The sequence below is a fragment of the Pelmatolapia mariae genome, linkage group LG10_11 (assembly GCF_036321145.2).
Source record: "Pelmatolapia mariae isolate MD_Pm_ZW linkage group LG10_11, Pm_UMD_F_2, whole genome shotgun sequence".
In the NCBI taxonomy this organism is placed as follows: domain Eukaryota; kingdom Metazoa; phylum Chordata; class Actinopteri; order Cichliformes; family Cichlidae; genus Pelmatolapia; species Pelmatolapia mariae.
This window is the reverse complement of record NC_086236.1, coordinates 16,677,052-16,698,588: the sequence shown is the minus strand read 5'-3', so window position 1 is coordinate 16,698,588 and position 21,537 is coordinate 16,677,052. Positions and strand designations below refer to the sequence as shown.

General features: G+C 40.5%; 1 protein-coding gene across 3 annotated transcripts; it reads right to left on the bottom strand.

The window, feature by feature from the left end:
* Nucleotides 1–405: 405 nt before the first annotated feature.
* On the bottom strand, nucleotides 406–21,380 carry supt6h (SPT6 homolog, histone chaperone and transcription elongation factor). 3 transcript variants are annotated; one of them, XM_063488468.1, is made up of 37 exons: nucleotides 21,259–21,380; nucleotides 18,319–18,429; nucleotides 18,065–18,238; nucleotides 16,011–16,084; nucleotides 14,647–14,824; nucleotides 14,466–14,547; nucleotides 14,002–14,257; nucleotides 13,810–13,911; nucleotides 13,032–13,145; nucleotides 12,837–12,926; nucleotides 12,549–12,691; nucleotides 12,296–12,441; nucleotides 12,087–12,194; nucleotides 11,720–12,000; nucleotides 11,475–11,629; nucleotides 10,499–10,694; nucleotides 10,155–10,294; nucleotides 9,919–10,036; nucleotides 9,749–9,825; nucleotides 9,505–9,640; nucleotides 9,211–9,348; nucleotides 8,088–8,255; nucleotides 7,873–8,000; nucleotides 7,525–7,732; nucleotides 7,114–7,261; nucleotides 6,802–6,944; nucleotides 6,558–6,698; nucleotides 6,188–6,383; nucleotides 4,864–5,009; nucleotides 4,591–4,683; nucleotides 4,402–4,515; nucleotides 4,160–4,284; nucleotides 3,880–3,992; nucleotides 3,708–3,785; nucleotides 3,433–3,608; nucleotides 2,470–2,738; nucleotides 406–2,183 (listed from the first exon to the last, which is right to left on the bottom strand). In XM_063488468.1, the coding sequence occupies exons 2-37, from the start codon at nucleotides 18,416–18,418 to the stop codon at nucleotides 1,991–1,993; spliced, it is 5,247 nt and encodes a 1,748-aa protein (XP_063344538.1). In that variant the 5' UTR covers nucleotides 18,419–18,429; nucleotides 21,259–21,380; the 3' UTR covers nucleotides 406–1,990. The 3 variants fall into 3 exon arrangements, with proteins under 3 accessions (XP_063344538.1, XP_063344540.1, XP_063344539.1); XM_063488470.1 differs by having other exon boundaries at nucleotides 18,065–18,235; XM_063488469.1 differs by lacking the exon at nucleotides 21,259–21,380 and adding an exon at nucleotides 20,256–20,398.
* Between the last annotated feature and the right edge of the window lie 157 nt (nucleotides 21,381–21,537).

Below are 21,537 nucleotides of genomic sequence, written 5' to 3'. Positions count from 1 at the left end.
TAACGGTTCTCATGATCTTGAAAATGGAGGGATTGTTTGCAGGAATGGGAAAAAGCAGCAAGCTCAATCTGCTTCCATTGAATTTTGTCAGTAAGCCAGACAGCAAGAACGTGGGTGTCTTCATAAGCGTGGATATATTGTTTTAACTCATATTATACAGATTCTTAAGGTATTGAAATCTTTCCATGTTTTCCACACTTCCACAGTGTTGTAAATAATAAATTAAATTGTTATCATCACGTCTCAAACTATAAACCAAGGTTAAATTACATTCTCTATCCTACTGTTGACTCAAAGGCTGGAAGTAAGCTGCCAGTAAGAAAATAAAAACAACAGACAAACATGCCCATCATATGTTAAGACTGCCAATTTGTTGCACAGACTAGCAAGAATAAAACACAAAGCTTCATATGAACACTTTTATTAAAGGGATCACAGGTAGAAAAAGCCATCAGCAGTGCCGGAGACCAGCTACTGCCGACAACCAATCACAGCCTCGCTGAGACACATGCGAGATCTCCACCTGGCAAGAAATGTAAAACCCAGAGCGTTTACTCCAAAACCATAATTAAAAAGATTATGCATATTATGGGACCATGTTGCTTCGCACACAGCAAAATTAAACACACCTCTGAATACCAGTGCTGCCTGTTTGTACTCTGGCACAAACGGCAAAAGTAAAACTGAATCCATGAATCAGGAGAGAACCAGGGTGGCTTTAAACTGTCGTGCAGTTCAGAACATTATACAGAGTTTAGGAATATAAGCAGTGGGAAGTCAGTCTGATAGTATATTCAGCTGATAGTGTTAGAAAAACTTGAGCTCATCCACTGGAATATTGGAAATTTTGAAAGCTGTGATATCAGTGAGAAAAGAGATACTGACTCAGGCAGAATTACAGCAGCAGCACGTGGAGATCACATCTTTTAAGATGGCAAACATCATAAACCAGTATTCACTGAACTGCACACATTTAACATACAAGAAATTCAGATCTGGGTAAACTTTAAAATCAACATCTGACAGACTAATGAAAGTTTCGTCAACAATCTGCCAGTCAGAGCAGGTACTAAAAACAACAACTTTAAACTGAAGACAACTTCTGCATATTGAAGAACAAGAAGTCATCAAAAACATCCTGTTTTCAGTGTGGCACATCATTAATGACCACACAGAACAGGCCACTGAAATTCAGCAATACATTAGAGGCTATCTACAGGAGCCAATCACACGGTGTCAGCTGATCATATCACAGCGTGTGGTGGAGACAATAATCTGTAACTCATGCCTGACTGAATTCTGTCACCATGTGTCTGCTCAGTAACATGTGTGTTTGCTTTGACAGATGTGAAGATTGAAGTCTTAAGATTCAAACAAGAAAAAAAAAGTCTTTATTCGTTCTGACGCATTCATACAAATATTCAATTTCCTCATTGGCTTGGCAAAGCGCTCTTTTGGCAACTGCTCATAAAACTCCGCCAACCATGACCGGGTTGTTGTTCCCCATCTGTCAGACCTATTTCCTCGATCAAACTAAAACCAATGGCAAAAATAAAGAGAGACAGCTTGTCCTTCAATGTCAGTGTAGGTCCATATCCTATACGTAACTGCTTCCGCATACTTCAAGTGTTTTTTTTCTCCTTTCTTTATGTCATTCTACTGACGTTTTGCATGATGTATACAGTGTTACTCTGACTGTACAAAATACTATGCAGCCATAGCGTGAGGTGGCTGGAGGTGAGATTATGAAACATTTGATGGGTCGACGGGAAGACGAGAGATGGGCTGGGTTGATATGAGCCGTGACACCAGAGTGAAAACTGCAGCTACAATATCATGAGGTGAAGGGAAAACATGAAGAGTCAAGGTGAAGATGGGGCTGATGGGATGTTGGGGAGAGAAAGGGTAATGGGTTATCTGGATGAAAAAGCAGTACAAAGGGACAAAGTTGGGTGTGTGTGGGGGGTACAGCAACGCCCCCCTTTGTCCCCTATCGGTCCATTTCATCCAGCAGGGGTGTGGCGTCTCCAGCGATTGACATGGGTGTGCTCTCGATCATAGGGCTGGGTGACGGTCGTGGCGTCATTCTCTGAGATTTCTTTCTGCCCTCTGCTTCCTTTTCCTTCAGCCACTGCTCGGCCATCTTGCCCCAGTCCACCGCGGAGGAGCTGCTGCTGCTTGGCCTGCAGTGACAGAGGACAGAGGGAGATTTGTTTATTGGTCAGCATATGAAAGGAAACCCAACCGAACATTGGGAGGCTGTTTAGATTTCAAATAATTCTTACTGCAGGTTTAGCACCGCCTTGTGGCAGAAAACTGCAACATAAACATAAATTGTTGCCTGGCAGAGTGACATACTTCAAAACAGACATTTAACTTTTAAGAGTTGGAGGTGAGGGAAAAATCTGAACTCCAGATGAAGTCTTAACACAAATAACTAAGACTGAAGGACTGCCATTTTGTACTTACTTTGGCTGCTGTTGTGGCGTCCGTCCTCGGGATGAGGTGGAAGATGACGGCGTGCCCGATGAGTGGCCGTGGTGACTGCTGTGATGGCTGTGATGGCCATGATGTGACATGTGGCTTCCATGTGGGTGGGCGTGGGCATGAGAATGTGAAGACTGAGGAGTGGAGCCTGGGTATTGCGGCGTGCCCAAGGCTTGCTGGCTCGGTGTGGTGTACGAGTAGCTGGGCGTCATCATGGGTGTCGCTATAGGTTGCTGAGGTGTGGCAAACACCTGCAGGAAATGAAGTACACATCGATTGTGAAGTGAATCGAGGTAAAACCACATTCAGTTGGCTTTAATGCTGCCAAAAAAACTTTTCAGTTCCAATTTCCGTCAATGATGGGGACCCAAAGGTAAACAATGTCACCAATTCATTCTGATCATATATATTATATATATATTGTACATATATTTATTACTTTCAGATTTAGCCATTCTTATATTTTGCTTGTTTTACGTTATTGTATTTTTGCACAACTCTGTTGCTTGTGAAGCTCGCACACAAGAATTTCACTCTCATGTACTGTACCAGTGTACCTGCACATGTGATGTGACAATAAAAGTGATTTGATTTGATTTGATGTCAACAAACATGCTAATGTTTTGGTCTTGTGGCCATCATCAGAAATAGTCTGATAAATAATATTTAATGTGGCAAAAACCTTAGGAACTCAATTATTAATAATTAGACAAAGGGTCAATCTTATCTTGTAATTCAGGTTTCCAATAGTGTCCGGGACAGGTCACCATATCAGCTAATGATCCGTTTTCCGAACTGCACCATCACAAGCTGGTATTTACCATTTCCACTGGTCCCAATTTATCTCTAGTGGACACCGTGAACAACTCCCAACAGTCTGTTGGGAGCAATCACAATCCCCAAAACATCCTCTCCTCTTTTAAAAAAAAACATAGCTGTCCTCACATGATAGGCAGACGAGCTCCCTCCACCTCCTGTGCTGCCACCGTAGCCGTACTGGCTGGAGCCCCACTGTGCAGGTGTGGTGTTGGGGTTCTGACCCTGGCCCGTGACTGCGGCGATGGCATTGAACATCTGAGATGTCATGTTGCGTGGGAGGGCGTTGACAGCTCGTGTCAAGTCTAGTGAGAAAGGAGGGAATACAGCAGAAAACAGTAAAATTAATAGAGCCTGAGCTGAAAATCTAGATTAATAAATTGGGTGGAGACCTCAGGGCTCACCTGCAATGTTAATATTGGCTGGGGTAGCGTTCAGTGAGGCAGGCGTCCTTGTTCGACTGCTGTTACTGGGAGTGATGCCTTGAATGAAGGAGAAAATGTTTAAACAATCACCTATAATGTATTTTAGGAGCTGTGATATATTTTATAAAGTATAGTTATAGCACTTTCATACCTGGCACAGGCTCCTGATAATGGTCCTTAAACCACCGGAAAAGCCCATTCACTGTAGGAAAAATCTGTGAACGGTAGCGGAAGCCATCTGGGGTGATAGTAACATACTCAATCCTATGGAGAGGATAAAAAATAAAGCATTTCACATGAAGGACAACCTTCCTGTTAATCAACCAGAAACCTTCCAATAAATACATAAAGAAATGTATATTTGTACCACATTTATACATCAGACTTCACATTTTCTTTCATGAAAGTAGGAAAAAAACATTTCCGCTTACCGTGGTTTTCCACGTGGTTGGTAGCCCAGGATGAATTTTCCTGGTAGATCTTTGCATGCCGAAATAAAGTAAGGAATGAAGGTGGGCTTTTCCCTCTTTGTCCGGATCAGCAACTCCTCCATTTTCTGTCAGATATAGAACAAGATGAGCAAGATCAGATGTGCAAGCCAAGACAACACAAACAAACAGCTCACAACTCAATTATAAGAACAATGTCACCTGAAAAAACTCAATATACATACCTCCCTGTTTCCCCCGTTGCACTCCTGGAAGTACTTATGCCCCAGTAGATCCCGGGCAAATGATGCCATTGGCTGAATGTACCGAGCAGTAATTTCATCCAGATCTTCAAACTCCTGCAGTGAATAAAAAAAAAAACTCTGTAAGCAATACTTCAACAAAAAAACAACAACAACAACAAAACAGCTTACCTCATTGTTGATCCAGAGAGTGTGCCCTAAGCTGAAAGCATTCTCTTTGCCTTCTTCTCTCACATCAACATGCTGGTAGATGCCATCGGCCACCTATAAAACATTATATGGAGTCAGAGTAGAGTATTTGGTACGAAAGAAATCATTTAAGTCTTTGTCGCATCTTACTGCCAGGTCTTGTTTAAAATGCTTGGACACAATGAAGCATTTTATTACATTTGTTATTTTCAATCAACCAAAGTTTTAACCCTTCTGCAGTGCTGGTTTTCTTACCTTCCAGGTGACTGTGAGGTGGTTTTCTCCCTTGCTACTGGGCCTAATAATTAAGTCACCCTGATCCAGGGTCTCCATCATCTTCTCTGCCTGGTTGAAACTGATGTTGTGGAAGTTGGGGTGGGCAATCACACGCTTTATATATGCTAAAAAGCCAAAGACAAATGGTATAAGAATGAATGATGTTAAAGTCCACACTACTAGGTATTAAAGATTTTTTAAAAATGCAGTGCTGTTTGCAACTTCAACAACCAAATATGTTTTGTATACCGTAATTGTCGGGCTATAAGCCGCTACTTTTTGCACAAGCTTTGAACCCTGCGGCTTTTAGTCAGGTGTGGCTTTTCTATGGATTGTCCATGATTTTTGTCATATCGTAAGACGATTTGTTTTGTTTGTTCCGCTGTTGTACGGCACTACGTTGCCTGGCGGAAGGGCATGTGATCAGACACACAGTATCGGGGTTCAAGAGTGGTATGTTGGTCACATGTCCATCCGCCAGGCAACATAGTGCCGTACAGAAAAACAAACTTCAAAGTAGCGCTACGCGTTCAGCGGGAGGCGTGGATGACGAGCGGCGATAAACTTGCGAAAAGCAAGTTATGCTCAACTCCACCGGTGGATTCTGACAGCGTGGAAAAGTGTGAAAACATCCATGATCACCAACGGATTTCGAAGGGCTAGACTGCTGCATGATGGAGAGGAGGACACCGCCACGGCCCTTCTGAGGGTGTTCGACTCAGACACTGACAACGAGGATTTGTTTGGTTTTGAAAGTGACAACGAAGGAAAGAAGCTGAGAGTGGATGACGTAGCCATCCTGAGCCTGTTCGTATCCGACACTGGTGGACTTTGGTGGTTTTAGTGCGCAGGAAGATGGTGGTGAATGACTGACTTTTCTTCTTGTTAAAGCCGTGTCACTGCACCTGAGCCTAAAAGGTAGGCTGAATCTATTTTTCTGGTGTGCTGTAGGTTATTGTTATGTACTACATTTGTTATTCATTTATGAAGCACAGTACATGTTTCGTACTTGTAATTACCGGTACTTGTACATATACCTAAAAAGTTATGCAAATATGTACCCCTAATTTGTTTTTCAAAATATTAATAAAAGGGATGTGTCTCCAAACAGCCATCTCTTTCCTGACAATTCCCTTTGTGCATATTCTCTTACATATGATAAGTCAACATTGAAACACCTGCGGCTTTTAGTCAGGTGCGGCTAATGTATGTACAAAACAGGATTTTCCCCTGATTTTAGCTTGTGCGGCTAATATTCAGGTGCGCTTTGTAGTCCGGGAAATACGGTACTTCATATACTCACGTGTTCGCTGTTGTTTCTTTTTGAGCTCCTCGTCCTGCTTTTGGTCTTCAGACTCTGTGTCAAAGTCATAGTAGCTGTCCTTAGGGAGCTTCCATTCGTTGGCCTTGTCCATTAGATCGGAGGTGCGACACGTGAGGTCAACGCTGAATTTCTCAATGTCAATTTTCATGATTCGACAGTGAACTGTCATGCCCACCTAAAGTAGAAGGAGGGAAAATCTGTTAACACACCAACCCAAGGCTGAAGGACGAAAAATGGAAAGTAGTAATAATACACCTCTATCAGGAATGGGTAGTGTAAGTGGACAAACAGGAAAACAATTGCAGGTGAGATCAACCAAATAAAGGGGGCAAAACAAAAAACGCCTCACCTTGACCCTCTCCTCAGGGTGTTTGACCACTTTGTCACTGAGAAACTTGGTGGGAATGAAACCCTGAACACCATTATCTAATCTGGACCGTACTCCAATGGCCTGACCTGGACATGACCCACTGTCAAAGTGGTTCCACACCTGAAGCGCCACACAAAAACAAATTATAAACATGATCGTCATGGCATATCTGTTACACAAAGTCACTCAGAAACAGGAATAAAGAAAAGTCAATGTCTGGTACCTCGCTCAGTTCAGGGAAATTGTCCTGCTGGCAGAAGGGGCACTGCCAAAGGCCTGTAGCATCATTACGGATGGCCTGGTCATAGCTCTCTCCCTGAGGGCGTCGGTGAGCGATGCCAGTTACTACACTAGTGATCAGCTTACCTGAAAGAAAGAGATATGAAAAACCTTAATCATAGGCTAAATTATGAATTACATATTTCTACTGTGAAAGACAGTTGACCAGCATCACTCCATTGAACAAGTGAATGAGATTCTTATTGATGAATTGAGCTTAATTTGAGGCATCATATCTTAATGTAGTGTATATTACCGATATAAAAGGTCTCTGGAGTCTCCTTGGTGAGCATGTTGAAAACCTCCTCAGTGTTAGGGACTCTGTATGCAACTCGTAAGTCTTTATACCTACAGCTCAGCTCGGCACGGATGTCATACAGAGTAATTCCTTTGTTTCCGTAACCCTGCAGGCACATAACACAGTAGGATGACAGGTTTAAAAATATTGTGACCACAGACTCCTGAATCCAATAGTGGTAGAAGATAGAACTCTCCCGTTTCTGAATAAAAAGGTAAAATGGGCACATGATGAACAAATAAAAAGAAATGCTTGTTTTTCTTGTTTTTTCTTTTTTTGGAGTGTTGGTTCCTCTTAGGCGTATTTTTCCTTGGCAGGATAAAGTATGATACTAATGTGGTCAAAGGTACAACACACACAGACACTGACCTGTCTCTCAAGCTCTTCAGCAAATGCATCCAAGTCCAGATCTTTGAGACGTTCGGGATTTTCCAAGATCTCCTCCAGAGCTCCGGCTGGATTGGCATCTTCTGCCGACTCATCATACTCGAGCGCGTCTACAGCCATCTTGCGAGCCCACTCGTATGTCTCAGGGTGGACACGAGAACCATCCAGGACCTCGATGTAGGAGTCCGTACTGCCAGGAGAGATTGAGAGAATGAAAAACCGAGGCTGATTTTAAATAATTCACAGAAGCATAATAGACTCAAACATGTGCACATTCAGCCCTTTGAGAAATATCGACATTGTCTGAAAATGTCAAGACGAGGTTCCAACCTGTCCCCAAGCGAAGCCGTGTCAATTTTGATGAAACCAGCACAGTTGATAAAAACCTTGGGTCCCATGTGACACATTGTGACGAGCTGTGTTCTGTTTTCCAAACGAGTATTGTTCTGCTTCAGAATCTACACAAAATAAAACCACAGTGGTTAATAATGTTATCAATGTTATCTTGCACATACGCTTTACATATCAGCAGCAGAAATGTATACCTTGAGAAGATGTGAACCCTTCCTTGGTCCCAAACCACACACATACTGAACCAGGCTCTGAGTATGAGGGTGTGCGATGGCTCTGTTCACATCCACTCCAACCTCATTAACACGGTTGATGAACTCACAGTAAAGAGCATTGAGCAAATCCTCCTTCACCACATGTTCCTAAGAAGGACAAGAGAGGACAAACTATTTTTTACAAATGCACTGTATGTAACTGCAGAAAAACACAGCAAGTCATGCTATGATTGAAGATGGCCTATGATTGATGAATTCACATTGACTAATACACGATTACAAGACAGGGATTGAGAAGTGGTTTCATTTGAGAAGTGTCTGTCCTGCTTACCCTGTACATTTCTAAGTGTAAAAATTCTTTTTACTAATACTGACATGACAGTGGGACACCGTAAAAACAATTTCACTACAACGGAAAAGGCTTGCATACGAGTTGAGTGCAGAGTTGATAATGAAACTGACATAAATCAAATTTATTATAATTTGTTCCTACAAATGATACGTTTGACTAGGCTGAAAACTTGACTGAGTGGTTTCTGCAGTTTAACTTTGCAGGACAAGCTTTGATTGCAGTTACAGGTGTATATGATGCTGCAGAAGAAAAAAAAGTAGACAAACGTGGCAGTAAAAATCTCATGTTACCCACAAGAGAAAATGAGTAATGGTATCTTTGTAGTGAAGCAGTAGCTGGTATAAAACACCTTGTGACACCTAAAAATGCTAAGACAGTACTGAGCAAAAAATACATCGAATATGAAAAAAAAATCAGATTTCAAAAAGCTGCATCTTTGAAAGTACATTTTAAAACAAATGGCTTAATATAAAGTTTTGCATCCAAAAATTACAACGTTCACAAGGTTAATGTGTGCCTCTCCAGACGCACGGCATACATCCATGCAATACTCAAAGTCCCAGACTTTTGCGAGTATGTCTGGAGTCAAAGCAGCAACTGCTGTTGTTATGCATTTTACCAGCAACCCTGTGAAACTCAAAAATCCCCTCTTTCTAACATTACAGTAAAAGCATTTTGAATTTGGATGATTCTTTTTGATTTACCCTGTATATACTAGCCAATCAAAAATCAGTGTCTTCATTCACTCACCTGCAGTGGGTGTAGTTTGAGGCAGAGAATATCCTCATCAGTGCTGCAGACCTGAGCATACTCCACCAGAGGATCCTGGATCTTCCTGGCTATCGAAACAGCCTGTCGCAGCAACGGAGGATAATCCCTAAAATCAGCCTGCAGACAGAAAGCAACAGGATCACAAGAAATAATGAAAGCTAACACAGGGTCACACCTTAGATAAATTGAACACACTTGCCGGTTGACTAACAAACAATTAAACCACAGACATCTTTGTGTAATTCTATTGTAGGTGAGATAACAAATATGTACCTCAGACTTCTTGCTGTTCATGTACAGCGTGGCCAGTTCATTGTCAACAAGTTCCACTCCTACAGCAGGCAGAGAGGACTCCTGCTCAAGCTCGCCGATAGTTCTCTTGATGTCCTCCATAATCATTTGGGCATCTCTGTAAACACGTTCATGTTTTTAACATTTCTGCTCTACATTGTGAATGCTGTTAAAAATGTGTACAAGCATCTATCCAGAAAAAACAGGAGGAAATCTGGTGATTTACCGGTTTTCTCCAGCAACAGCTACTACATGAGGTTTCTTGCCTGACAGAAACCTCTTGAGATTTTCAATGTCACTGGCCTGATTAGACACACAATTTAAACAAAGACTTAAGTGGCTTGTTTTCAACAAAAACCATTACAGAGGTGCTACAGCTGTATTTTCTGCTTCTACCTTCTTCTCTCTCTCATCCTCCCTGAAGGCGTTCCTCCTCTTCATGAAGTAGGGCAGACGAAGAAAGTCCATCACCTCTCCCTCCCCGTTGATCAGAGCACAGAATACTGGAGTATCTCTGCCAGAGTAAAGTTTATACACACAAAAATCTTACTACTTTTTTTCGTATATGCTATACTTAAATATCTGTGCTTTGCTGAACGCACCAACAACTCAAGCTACTAATATATACGCACCTGCTGGGCGCATAGGCTACACCAAGCACTCGGATGCCTTTTCCCTGATTCTCATCCATCAGATCATCATCTTCCTCAACCTGCTGATCTGGCCTGTACGGAGCCACTTTCAGCCAGTTATACAGTCGGCGACAGCAGGACTTCAATGTTAAATGGGGGAAGGAAAAAAAAAAGGATAAGTCATAATTAGTTTTCAGATTAAAAACACAAATAGATTTGAATTTACGACATCACAAACGTAGTCCAGCTTCTCAGACTGTGCTCTTTTGATTTTCTGTGCAAGACTGATAGGGAATAATAGCACAAATGGAAGAACAGATCACATCAATGTGATAGAAAATTACCCTGATAATGCTCTCTTTGGCCTCAGCAATCAGTTTGCTCTTAAGCTCCTTGGCCATCTGAGGGTAGAGGAACTGATTGAGAGCTCTTTCTATGGCTAAAGTTCGCTGCCTGTTCCACTCCTGCACCTGGTGACTGAACTCGTCCCTGTAGTAGAACTGTTTGATCTCGTCAAAGTACGTCTGGTCCCCTGCATACCTGTGGAGAAGCACAGAAAAAATGTAAAAAACGTGGACAAAGGGCAGAGTGTCTTAATATTTCCATTAATAATTCAAAAGCCTCATTTTTTCCTGACAAGGATGAGAGAGAGAGAAAAAAAAAAGAACACGCTAAAGCCAGAAACTCAAGAAATTAGACTCAACGGGCTTATCCTACTTTACTACTCTTTTATTGCAACATCCAAGCAAGGTTTCTATGCAGGCGCTAAAAATGGGACAACAGTTAGTCACATCAGAGCCTGTGTTTGATGTCCAAAGGCCAAGCAATGTTCATTAATTACAAAACTGACAGGATTCGTAAGAACTCAGGATGTTTTATGATGATGCTTTTTTATGATTCTCCTCAGCTGATGAAATAAATCTAAACATTAATGAGCATAAAAGGTGAGCTTGAAAGATTAGCTTAATCATCAAGTCTAAAACAAAAAACACACAGTTACTCTTTCTTAAAGAGCTATTTCACACCAGTGATAAAATTAGTTAAGAAACAAACAGTATTTTAAATGCAAAGGTGCCAGAGACTTTTGACCACGCTACACTGCACACATGTTTAATTTTCCCAGTGGGATTAATGTTAATAGGGGTTCTGCCTTGTGCTTAGTGGTTGAACTTTATACCAAACAGTTGTCATTAAACTACAAATATTTCAAACGAATTGCGTTTAAAGCACATTCCTATGTGTTTAAGCTTCTGCAGCTAAGCACACCAGAATACTCCAAAGATTTTGATTAATATGCACTAAAAATGTCACTCTACTTACCCTTTAACTCCTATAAGGTCTATGCAGATATCAATGGTAAGTAGCCCCTCATCCTCTGCAAGGCACATCTTCAAGAACTGATCCCCATTCAGTTCTTTTACAGGCTTGTTCTTAAGATACTTGAAAGAGTAGGCAAAGTGAGCTTCATCTACCTCCTACAGGGAGAAAGAAAGGCAGGGTTAGAAAGAGGACGGTTTATATGTCTATTTTTTTTTTGGACCAAATTCTTATAAATAGCTGTGTACCTTTTTGCCCTTTTTTGTAGGTTTGATGTTAACCTTGGCTCTCTCCTGAAAGGTCTGTCGGAGAACATGTCTGACCAGAGGTTCCCGAGCGATCTGCATGGCTACCATATACCTAGTTCCCTCCAGCACTGCCTCTGGAGTAGAGAACTGACTGCAAACGTAATCTTTGGCCAGCTCTACGGGCTCAGCAGGGAACTGCTCTGTCTCGTGACGTTGGTAACTGTCCCTCAGATTTTCTCCAAATTGCTCTGGAGTTAAACCAAACTTTTTAGCCAAGCCATCTGCAGAGAGAAAGAAAGCAGAAAAGAGTTGGTAATCCTCCTTAACCACTGAGATTACATTTTCCAAAGCAGAAAGGGAGACTAACCAAGTCCCACGCTCTGGCAGATGCTGTACATATCCCTACGGGATGCCAACTTCAGATCAGGTCCTTTCTGCTCTTCTTCTTCTTCTACCTCTAATTCCTCCTCATCTCCTAAAGAGAGAGCCGTGGTGATTTTTATTTTATTTTTTTTAAATAAAAAATTTTAAAATCCACAAAATCTATCCATTATTTAATGAACCACGTTTTCTTACCATCCTCTGACACTTCTTTGATCTTCTTGAGCCTCTTCTTGTTGGCTTTGGCAGCGTTCTGCATCTTGGGGATGTCTCGTCCGTAGTAGAGCAAAAAGTGATTGTAGACATCACCCAGCTCTTCAAGAGTCTGTACATCCTTCAGCCTTTAAAAAGGACAAAACAGAATTTCAGAGGAGAAATTAAATAAATAAAAGATTACTTTTCTAGCCTACGTTTCACCAGTAGGCTCAGTAGTGCTATGAAGTCATACCTCTCCATGTCAGTAGTGTCCAGAGGACGAATACCATCAGCCAAAGGTTTGTCAGGGTCAGCAGAGATCTGCTCAAACTGATAGGATTGCATCTTCTGAAACAGACGCGTCAGGTTCTGCTTCCGGGTCTTCAACTGAGTCCACTGGTGAGTGAAAGAGGAAAATATTAAAATCAAGAAACCAGAAATGCTTTTTGTTGTTGTTTTTTAATGCAGATACTGGAAGCAACATAGACGATTACTGACGGATTAGTCTGTATCCATTTCTTATTTGACAAAGCAATTATACCTTCTCATCCCACTGCCACACTTTCCACAGGTCATTGATGTTGAGCTCTGGTTCAACATATTCTTTTCTGTAGAAAGCTATAAAAGGAACCTGGGGAAAAAGATACAAGAACTCTTTACAGTGTCACATATTTTACTCATGTTAAAATAACACTGACAAGCTCGTATCTTGAAAAGAACATGCAGCTCACTCTACCTCAAACTGTTGATTCCTCATGAAGTTGAGGGCCTCTTTGATCTTGGCAATTGTGCTGGGACCTTTTCTGCTGAAGTTTGTGGTTGTGCCCCTGTCTAGGTAATCTGTGCTCTCCTGTTAAAGGCATAAAAAATATTTCAGTGAGGCTTCAGGAAATTATGCATCTCTCATCTGAGTTCCTGTATAAAATATCTGCTGTTTTTTCCTCGTCTCTTAAGGACATGACTTTCAGACATTGTTAATCTGCTATAGACAGTTCTTCTGTCCTTCAGAACAAAAGGAACAAATGCCACAGCATGCTAAAATTTGCCAGATTTTCAGCTATAAGCTCTTTGGAAATCACCTTGGTGCAAAGAAACTATTTTATGGCTGTTACATTGTGAGATTCAGCAAGGGAAATGAGAAAAAATTATGTGTTTGTGCAATAGTCTTCTAGTAACAAAATGCCAGAAAATACAATTTAAAATTGGCTCTTTGCCAAGTTGTCTATTGTGTGTAGAATACCGGTTCACTCCTTGAGTTACGTGCCTTTTTATGCTTGAATGATTCATAGTTCAGTGTTAAGTAGCTTAAACAAAAAAAAAACATTCCTGAAACTGCTAAGGTACAAGGGCTGGACTGAAAATGAGTGAAAAAGTAGTCAATGCCCAAAGAAAGGCTTTGAAAGATCTTCAGGAAACCCGGAGAACTATTGCACAAGACAAATCTAAAGAAATGAGCAGTGGCTCAAGACTTTTGCACAGTACTGTATGCATGCCACGGGGCATGAAGGCTCTACCTGCATTGAGATTGTAAGAGTGGAAAACCCATGTCTGAAGATCCATTCTGCTTCCTCTTCCAGCTCATCATCCTCAGCAGGTTTGACAGGAATAGCTCGCAGCTACAAGCCAGAAAATGAGCAGTCATGAAATCAGCCTCAGGTTCGCACAGAATAACTACGTTTACAATAAATTAACCCCAAAACACACACCTGGAACCGCTCAGGCATGTCTGTGGAGCGGATCTCATTGTCCTGGTCAGTCATGTGACTACTTTCGAGCTCACTTGGCTCGTAGATCTCAAAAATGCTTTTCCTCCCCAGCCTCCTCTTAGTTTGCTTCTTGGGTCGGTCCCAGCCCTCTTCATCTTGATCCTCTTCCTCCTCCTCACCCTGGTCATAGGCATCAGCATCAAAGTCAGCAAAGTCAAAGTCGCCACCGAAAATCTCCTGAGCTTCCTGGAGCGCACTGTGGAGACACAGAGAGAGAGCTTGTGACTTTTTATTTTGTGTTTAGTTTGATTAAATATTTCTCACTGATTGACACTTGAGACAAAATAACTGAATGCAAAGGAAATGATAGAAAAGTGCATTACCCTGCACTGAATTATCTTTTTTTTTTTTTTTTAGAAAGGAACAAATCCACAAAGATCTTCAATATAATCTCCAACACTCACGCATCAGTGTATCCTGAGAACTTCTTGCCCCTCTTTTTGGTGATGGGCTGGCCATCATCATCCACAATGAAGTCATCGATATCTGTGGAAGAATAGCACAAACTTACAACCCCACAGCCCAATCCAATAGAACATCTCAAATAAAATGTGTTACTTTCTCATTATTTTTTAAGACTCCAACCTGATTCTTCATCCTCTCCTTCTTCATCATCATCAGGCTGTTGCAGAGGTTCATCAACAGCCTCGCCTTCCTCCAGCTCCCCTTCACCATCCGGATAAAAGATCTCATCTGCGATCAAGTCCTTCTCGTCATCATCTTCATCATCATCCAGTGTTTTTACACGGTCATATTTCTTCTTCTGTGATTCAAGACAAGTCAGTTCAGGTGGATTCAACTTTTTCAAGTGTACAAAAGTGACTTGAAATTGTTAGATGTAAGGGTAAAAATAAAAATGTAGACAGGAACTAGGGCTGGGCGATATGACCCAAAATTCATATCTCGATATTTTTTAGCTGGATGGCGATATAAGATATATATCTCGATATTTTTTTAAGCCATAAAGTAAGAACAAAAAGAGAGTTCTTAGTCAAAGCTGTGTCCCAGATGTCACACAGGCACTTTTATTAACATACAGCATAGATGTACATGAAAAAAGACTACTCAAAAATAAATTATGAGCATTTATTAAATAATAATGATCCATAAATAAAATAAAACTATGTTGTTTTTGTGCATAACAAAGAGCTCACAATTGTGCAGTCAAAATGTAAACTAAAAGACGCTGAGCATAATAACATAGATTTCACAGCTGCTCTGTTCCCAACTTCTACTGCGTGACTGACAGCCTGGAGTTTGAAATCCTCTTTGTAACCACGTCTCTTAACAGGTGCCATTTATGGTCCTTATACACACACACAATACGGTAATATTACGTTAAAGCACAGTACGTATTACTACGTGAGGCTCCTCGGTAGCCGTAATGCTCCGACAATCCATCAAGCGGTGCAGCTCCGTAGCTTACCAAAGTCGTACTAAAACATTTTTTGACAGATTGCTGAGCGCCGTGTTCCACATAAAATCGGTTTGCAGTCATCAAGCACAACCAGAATTCATACATAAGGCGCGCTGTCAACTTTTGAGAGAATGAAAGGATTTTAGGCTGTGCAGCCCCCTCTGGGCTGCATGGCGTTAGCGTGGTTAGCTTGTTAACATGTTGACGCCGTCCAGCCCCACGCACGGGGCGATGCGCAGTAACTCGTTAACGGAGATTTGCCATGTCCATCTTGTCGCTGCTTGCAGGTGAAGCGATGGGGGAGGAGGGGGAGGGGGAGTTGTTCAGTGAAGGAGAGCGGCGAGGTCGAGTAACGTTGCGTAAAGACAAAAGTGGACGAAAGAGAGGCAAACTTGTGGCTCCACAACTATAATTATAACGTAACATAGACTATATCGATATAAAGGATATTGTCACATCTTATATCTTGTATAAAAATATATCGATATTTTTAAAAAACTCGATATATCGCCCAGCCCTAACAGGAACTTACCCTCCTTTTCACTTTGACACCCAAGTTTTCCTCAATTAGGTCAAGGTCGTCATCATCCAGGTAGTCATCGTAGCCTGCAAAGGTGAAAAGTCTTAAACAGAGGAAACAACTTCAAACTACCACTGCCAAAGCATGTCTATCCCAGTGTTTAAATACAAGGCTGGAAATATTTTTTAATGTAGATATAAAGATTTACTTGACACATTAACACCAGAGTCACTGAAAATCCCATTTTGTCACTTCCTATAAGAACTGCAAATAACTCATCTGTGTTAGACCTTTACTTTCTTTAAAAATGGACAACATGAATGTTAACTGTAAAGCACACCAGCAGAGAACTAGCATCGCATCAAACAACATCCGCCTGGGTAAACACTGGGATGCATCTGGATCCACAACATATGGAGCTAAATGTGAAAGATGCAACATGTGGCCAACAGATGCCTGGAATCTGTTTAAGGTCAGCTCTCATTATTTAGAAATATATTTTCCCCTGACTTTAAATTCTACTGTGCAAAAAGAAAGGCCATAACACTGAAAACTGCAACTACAGTATAAGAAAACAGTCATAAATTTCAATCTATTGCCTCATTAACTATATCTGTATTATATTAGAAATACACTACTGGCTGAGGTACCTGTAAAAATGACAATATGAGGCTATTTTTCAGTTACGATGTGACAGAATATACTTTGTTTATCCTAGATTTGTAAAAACAAAATTACTTTTCTGCCAGAGCAGGCATCAGAATTTCAGAGATTTAATATTATGCTAAGAACATAACTGAAAATGTTATATCTTAAAATCTATCAGTGCTCCTTGCTCAACCACCTAAGTAAAAGGAACCGCTTTTCCAAAATTACTAACCTCATTTAACATTTTTCTACTACTTAATTTTTGCAGTAACCTTTAATAAATTGGCATATTTAATGTCTACTTCTCAAGCAACCGAGCCAAATGATCACAATTAATCAAGCAATGTGTTTATACAGACTACATTTGGTCTCAGAAAGAAAGAAAGAAATACAAAAAAAGCATTTATAATAGGGCAGGAGTGTCAACTCATTACCGTAGAAAAGATATAGTCAAATGTTTTCACTTTTGAGGCCTTACTGCACCTATAACTCGAATCAGCATATCATTTGTTCTGATGTTGGTACTCTAGATTAACCTGCTAATGAAGCCATAATATTGGGTAAATTTGTGTATTTGTGGTAAAAAAAACAAACTTTAAAACTCTGTTGTGGGCAAAGTCACTAAACCTTTGAAAGCACTTTTGAACAGACTTGATTAGTGATTTAATGCATACAATTTTTCTGTCCTGGAAACCACTGGCTTGAACGTTAAGACTCCACTAAACATACCATGTGGTGGCTGGCAAACAGCACCATAGGATAAAACCAACATCACACCTGCTGTTGCAAGTCACCATTTCTAATGGTCACGCACCCCTCGATTTTTGTAACCTGATGCATAGTGCCGCCGCTGCTGGGTTGGGGACACATTGTCACACCCGATCATGTCAGTTTTGCAATTTTTTAATGATGTATCAGTACAGAAGCTGAGAATTGTTGCAACTGCTTAAAAAGATATATCTTCTCGAAAAACAGGCACTGCCTTTAATTCTCCTTTACATGGTCTCCTGAATAATAGGTGTTGCCACTCAGGCAACACCTATTACTCAGGAGAATACTGCAGCTGCTACCTGCGCTATAATGGCGAACATAGATGGATAAATGGATGCGATTGTGTCATGACCTTCTCAGCAGAGTGCAGAGTGACCAAAGCGGTGGGTATACTGTGGCCTTATGGTTCTCCTTCAATGCATTACTTATAGGATTCGAAATTACTGCTTAGTAGGGTACCAACATGGCTGCAAGACTGAAGTAACCAAGATCATCTTCCACTCACTAATATGGTGTGATATGGCATAATAATGGGGCATGAGTGTTTTCACTCTATTGAATAGATATATTCAATAGAGTGAAAACATAGATATATGTAATTAATCACACAGGTTTAACAATTTTTTAAAAACACCAGGTGAACTTACTGCGCTTTTTTTTATGTCGACGCCTCACTTCCTCCTCTGAATCACTCCCCCCTCCACTTCCACTTTTTTCTGCTTCTTCCTCCTCTTCAACCTCGTCTCCATCGTCAATGAAGCCACGTAAATTCCCTTTCTCATCCTGGTCTTCTGGGTTATCGTCTTCTTCCTCTTCATCTGCTGAGAAATGACAGATGAGGGGTCCACATGCCATACAACTTCAACACACATTCCCAAAGTTAAAGAAATCAGACTCTTACCATCTTCTTCCAAAAATCTCTGGTTCTTCTTAGGTTTTAAGTCCTTCTCCTCAAACTCCTCCTCTGACTCTTCTGCCTCACTTTCAATAAAGTCCGACATGACTGCTGTTCCTGAGAAAGGGTTTAAAATGCTGTTAATAAAAATGTCATCAATCAGGCAATATTGGGTTCTCCCAAAATTCTCCTGACAAAAGCCAAATACACACAAATCTTACACTATACTGGAAAACATTGTGCTAGAATAAGAAATGTAATCCTTAATATAAAGATTGCTTAATGTCCCTTTAAACTATTAATTTTTTTTACATATCTCAATGTATTACCAAAGATGTTATAATGTCTCCTGTATTACATATAGATTATTCATCAGGTTATTACTGATTATTAATGACTTTGTGATTAATATGATAACAATTTGATAGTAATGTATAATAGTGCTGTGCAGGAATTTTGATTCTTTACTTTCTTTCTCATTTCTTCGTATTCTGCTAAAAAAGTGCTGCAGTGATTTACTGAGAGAAATGTAAACACACATGGAAATATTTGATATGACCACCTTTATTCTTCAACACAGCCTGGACTCTCTTACCCAAGCTTTCTTGAAATTTCTTTAAGGAATAGTTTTCCAGGCTTTCTGATGGACATTCAAAGCTTTTATTTGCATATTGGCTTCCTTTTGTTCTGTTGTCTGTCACGATGCTCACACATTGCTTCAATAACGTTGAGGTCCAGGCTCTGGGGATGCCAATCTATGACTGTTGCCTGAATGTTGCTTCAGTGGGGAATCTGCATTGTTACTTAAAACATAACTGGAAATGCCTTTAAACCCTACGCCATAACCTTCCAGGTAACCTGACTTTCACCTTCCAAGAAATGTAGCTACATGTCAGCTTGATGCAGCCCGCAATTATCACGGGCATGGAAGGCTGCAATGCGGGTTAAGAGGGGTTTTTCACATAGTTATGACATAGATTTCTGGCTGAAATCTAAAGCTGATATAGACTTCTGTGTGAAATCTACAGAAACCTCTTTTAACCCTATGCTATAATATTCCACATAATCTAACCCCCCGAGAAATGTTACTACACGTTGAGTTTGATGCAGCCAGCAGCTATTATGATTGTCAGTTCAGCATCTTCAATTCCAGCTACTTTTTCGCCGCACTTTTAAAAAAGATTATCAGTGAAAGAAATAACAATTGCCACAGTATAAAGAATAAAAATCAGTATAAATATAAGGTCTCACAAATGTCAACAGATTTCTGGAGGGAGATTGCTAAAACTACCTAAATGGACGTGATGGAATATACGAAGTAGAAAAACCTGAGACACATGTGTGCGTCTGAAGAAAAAAAAGAAAAGAAAAAAAGACCACAGCAAAGAGTGGGGACCCAGAAGGTAAAAAACAAGTCCCAGTATTTTATTTTTTTTTCTACAGGTCTGCAGCACATATGAAACACTGGGATACAACTACACGTTAATTAACATGTAACTACAGACAAGCATAAATGTGGGCAACAACGTCAGACGCTTATGTGGGTTATGTCGTAGGCTTCACAAAGGCCACCTCTCTAAACTTGGCATGACAGAGTTCCACTGTGTGTTTTTCTATCCAGGTATGTTTTTACTGAATTGGCAGTGTGTTTTGAAATCATTGTCATTCTGAAAAATTAAAAATCACATGCTTTTCTGATGATTTAGCTGATGTTTCAGTTAATCTGGCATTACTTTTCTGTATTCATAATTCCATCCATTTTGACAAGATCCCCAACAACACTGGCTGAAATGTAACCCCAAACCCTGACACACTGTGTTTTATAGATGGCTGTAGAGACTCGGTGTTGTACCCCTGACCTCCTCCATTTATCTAGATATCTTTATATATATTAATTTGAACCAAAAAAATCTATTTTTGATTGATCACATCATAATCCCTACCGTCACTGATTTTTAGTCCAGTCTTATGTACTTCAGCATTCTACTGAGACAATTTTTGATGATGCTTTGGCATCATCTGAAGGTCCAGATGCATTTCTCACATCCTGTGTCAGGTGTTTGATGATTTTTCTTCTTATTTCTTGAGGACATGTCTTCCAGATATTGTTTATCTGCTGTAGATAGTTTTCCTCAACTATTTATGAATATACTACACACCATGCTGTGCTATGTAAAGTATAAAGAAATGAGGGTTTAGCTTTAGACTTTCACACAAAAGCGAAAGATTACATCTGAAAACGATGCCTTTTGAGAGCTTCATAAAACATATGTGTGTAATGTTGACAAACAACGCCTAACGTTAACAGCAACAAAAGGGTATATTTTAGTCAGCCCTTCGAATGATTTTTTTCCTCTAGCACTATTATAATGCCAGAAAGATTTAACAAGCGGGCTTTAACAATGACTTCACCTAGTCATGTCGCAATGCGTACACACACACACACGCACACATACAAAACACTGGTCGTGATTACCGTACAAACAGCATACTTGCTTTAAATATAACGGTAGAGTGAGTTATCCGGGTGAAATCTTCAAGTTAAAGAAGTAAAAGGTTGTTGTATAAACATTTTTTGTTAATAACGGTAGCTAAAGCTAACGTCTTCGCTAGCAACGAACGAGGCTAAACAACTATTAGCAATGCTAATAAACTAGAAAGGAACATTGCAGCGAGTACAACGGTGGCACGTTGTTGCTTTGAAACGTGTTGGCAATAAAAGGCCGCTATACCTAAAGTAAATTCAGCATTGCATAAATTAACCAAGGCCTCCAAACCAACTTCGCAGTTTAACGTTGGCTAGTTAACGCTTTAGCATGTCGATGTGTTAGCCTGGCATTAGCTGGGAAGACAACAACAGCCATCAGCATTAGTACTAATTACTTGAAAAAGAAGACATCGCAGTGAAGACATAGCACATAATCACGCTAAAAGAAACTGACTTACACGACTCAGTGGGGTAGCGTACTCCGAATATATTAACGGTAACAACTGAGTTGTATTGTATGTTATATTTCGGAGCTTGCACTTGTAAAAATGGCCGAGAACGAGCGGCGTGATGACAATTCCGGGATGCAGTAAGGGAACTTCCAACCTCTTCCGATGCAAGGTAACACCCCCTGCGGTTTACCTCGATTCTATACACACATAAACAACGAAAATAACACCATGCCATATGACAACCTTTACTATCGTTAAGGTATTTTTCCTAGTATAAATATCATT